Source organism: Bidens hawaiensis, unplaced genomic scaffold, assembly GCF_021521415.1.
Source record: "Bidens hawaiensis isolate Kalapana, Puna unplaced genomic scaffold, B.hawaiensis_p1.1 tig00022235_1, whole genome shotgun sequence".
Classification (NCBI taxonomy): domain Eukaryota; kingdom Viridiplantae; phylum Streptophyta; class Magnoliopsida; order Asterales; family Asteraceae; genus Bidens; species Bidens hawaiensis.
Genome location: NW_027493451.1, coordinates 149,227 through 152,529, shown reverse-complemented (window position 1 = coordinate 152,529; position 3,303 = coordinate 149,227). Strand labels below are relative to the sequence as shown.

The 3,303-nt window shown below is 37.5% G+C and overlaps 1 protein-coding gene across 1 annotated transcript; it reads left to right on the top strand.

Annotated features, from left to right (window-relative positions):
* The first annotated feature begins 618 nt into the window (after window positions 1–618).
* LOC143565007 (xyloglucan galactosyltransferase MUR3-like) lies at window positions 619–2,070 on the top strand. The gene has a single exon (XM_077052119.1). It carries the CDS (start codon window positions 631–633, stop codon window positions 1,984–1,986), a length of 1,356 nt encoding a protein of 451 aa, XP_076908234.1. The 5' UTR covers window positions 619–630; the 3' UTR covers window positions 1,987–2,070.
* The last annotated feature ends 1,233 nt before the right edge of the window (window positions 2,071–3,303 follow it).

Here is a 3,303-nt window from a genome sequence, read left to right as displayed (position 1 = left end):
AGGTATACCGTATTAATTAAAAATGTGTCTATTTTTTTATAACACAATATGACGTAATTTAATATTATAAAAAACACATGATAATGAACTTTTTAGCGTATTACAAGGAAGGCACCATTAATTTGACCACGCCACAAGTATCCAACTTGGAATAATTTCAGGAGAAGATTACGTCATATTTCGCCACGTGGCATTCTTCTACAGGCTACCGACATAACTCTCAGAATAAGTCATAAAACAAACACACACCCACCCTATGCACCTGTCACATTAACTTACAACACTTGAGCTTATTCATTCCAATCCACCACTCTAATGTAATGTATATATAATAATAATAGGTCAACAACAAAATTTAAAGAGCAGTGTTTGAAGTAAGTCGAACGACTTGTGGCTAACCAATCTCCATAGATGGAAAAGGCTCGTATATGTATAGTAGCATTAGTATGTGCTCTATGTTGGATTAGCTTATTCTACTTCCATTTCCAAGGTACATCTTTCTGGACCACCAATATTCAAATTACTCCCAAATTAAATCAATCTAGAGTTTCCAAACCGAATGTCGAATCGGTTATTCCTAAACCCGAAAACGATAGCTTAAAGCTAAATTCTCCTAGGGAATTTCGGTTTATGAAGGCGATGAGAAATGTCGAAAACAAGAGTGATCCGTGCGGTGGGAGGTACGTTTACATTCATGATCTTCCGCCTCGGTTCAATGAGGAAATGATGAAGGAATGTTCGAGTATTAACAAATGGTTTGATATGTGCGAGTTTGTTAAAAATTTAGGGCTCGGGCCGCCTTTGAATAATTTTGAGGGTGTGTTTTCGGACGAGGGATGGTATGCGACGAATCAGTTTACGGTGGATGTTATATTTTATAACCGGATGAAACAGTATAAATGCGTTACTAAAGATGCATCCATGGCTGCAGCCTTTTTCGTCCCGTTTTATGCGGGGTTTGATGCTGCAAGATACCTTTGGGGGTATAATGTTTCGGTTAGAGATGCCGCGTCTCGTGATCTTGTTAATTGGTTACAAAATAGAGATGAATGGAAGATTATGAATGGTAAAGATCATTTTCTTGTTGGAGGAAGAATCACATGGGATTTTCGAAGATTAACCGATGAAGAAACCGATTGGGGGAACAAGTTTTTGTTATTACCGGCTGCACGAAACATGTCGGTTTTGTTAATCGAGTCGAGCCCTTGGGATTCAAACGACTTTGCGATTCCATACCCGACTTACTTTCACCCGTCTAAAGATTTACAAATTTTCGATTGGCAAAACCGGATGATGAAACTGGACCGGAAGTATTTGTTTTGTTTTGCGGGTGCTCCACGACCCGGTAACCCGAAGTCAATCCGGAGTCTTTTGATCGGTCAATGCAAGAACTCGAGTGTCGGGAGGCTTTTAGAATGCGGGTCGGGTGAAAGTAAGTGTCATTCGCCGAGTAATGTGATGAAAATGTTTCAAAGTTCGGTTTTTTGCTTACAACCGCAGGGTGATTCGTTTACCCGAAGATCGGCTTTTGATTCGATCTTGGCGGGTTGTATACCCGTGTTTTTTCATCCGGGTTCATTTTACACGCAGTACACGTGGCATTTACCAAAAAACTATACGAAATACTCGGTTTTTATCCCCGAGGATGATATTCGGATGAATATAAGTATAGAACAACGGCTTCGACAAATTGATCCTAATGATATTATTAAGATGAGGGAAGAGGTAATTAAGTTGATCCCGAGGTTGATCTATGCGGATCCTCGATCTAAACTGGAGACTACGAAAGACGCGTTTGATGTATCAGTGGACGCGATTATTAACAAAGTGACAAAGTTGAGACAAGATATGATTGACGGGCGTACGAATGATGATTTTATCGAAGAACTTAGTTGGAAATACGCGCTATTAGAAGAAGGCGAGTATATTGGCGTTCACGAGTGGGACCCGTTTTTCGCTAAACAAAAACCGGACGGTGGGAACTAAAACTCGGGTGGGTTTTCTGGAGATACAACAAAAAGTTCTTAGATGATACAGCTTGTGTTCATTTGATGTATGAAGCAAATTTGTTACTATTTTTGATTTTTTTTATAAAGAAAGTATTATTACAGGGCAAGGAATATAGATATGCAAAGGGTTAAGATAGAATATTGAACATATTAGATTTTCTAGTGTACTATAAAATATGGTACAAAGTCATGGACAATGTAAAGAGTAAGTACAATAAATGCAATGGCTTTTATAGTTTGTGGGGGTTCTAATGAGGAAAACAAAAGGTTTGTGCACATGTAGTGGTTGAATCATTTAAACTGAATCTAAGTTATGCTTTGAGATTTAAATTGTTTGATTTATGATTTGGTTTTCAAGGTTTGACGGTTTAAAGTTCGGCATGGTTTGAAATAGGGCCGTCCAAACTGCAGTGCTCGTGACTCGAACTCGCTCGTCGCTCACTCGTTTTTTGCTCGATTGTAAACGAGCCGCTATGCTCGGTTTGAAAACGAGCAGAGATCTGCTTAGTTCGGCTCGACTTAAATATATAGACAAGACACATAAAATATATGTATACAATTTTTAAAACCCTAAAATTTTTTCATATTCCGTCACTAGAGTGTCTGCCAACACAACACCATCACTAGCCGGCGTGCACTGCTGCTCGACTAGGCCCTATCATGTTGGCTAGGGTTGGAGGTTAATGAAACAAATAAATGAGGAACAAACTGTTAAAAATGTGTATTTATAGTTAAGGTTTGTTGGTGGTTATCGCGTGCACGAACCTGCTTGACATTTGGTAATTGGCATGAATGTGCTTTCGGGTCAAAATTAACATCATAGTCAAAGTTTGGTTAACCAAAAAGCATGTCGACGATAGTATGAATTTTGTTATTGTTTTTGGAATGATTGACTAAGGGCATCTCCAATGGGTTGTATTGAATCCCACATGGAGTTGTATCATATTTCAAACACTTAAAATTCACCATTGGAGATGGTTGTCAGTATTGGAACGCATCGGAAACACGGAGCGATGTTTGAAGCTTTCACACGGGGCCCAATAATAATGGAGATATAAAAGTTATTAAATTATTTATTTTTTAACCTAATCTACTATAACAAGGGCTGTAAGTTTTATATTTTTTACTAGCTTTTATCCCCGTATTACGGAGGTTTTTTTACGTAATTCAATTTTACTATTTATATTTTTTTTAAAATTTTAATTTTATTTATTATAAGAAAATTAATAATATACTTAGAGTTTTATGATGAAACGGGTTTCATAAATAAATGAGATGTTATAATCCGGTTTAA

What these genes read in the sequence shown, in the direction of transcription:
- LOC143565007 (XM_077052119.1), top strand. Translation starts at nt 631, where the DNA reads ATGAAGGCGATGAGAAATGTCGAAAACAAGAGTGATCCGTGCGGTGGG.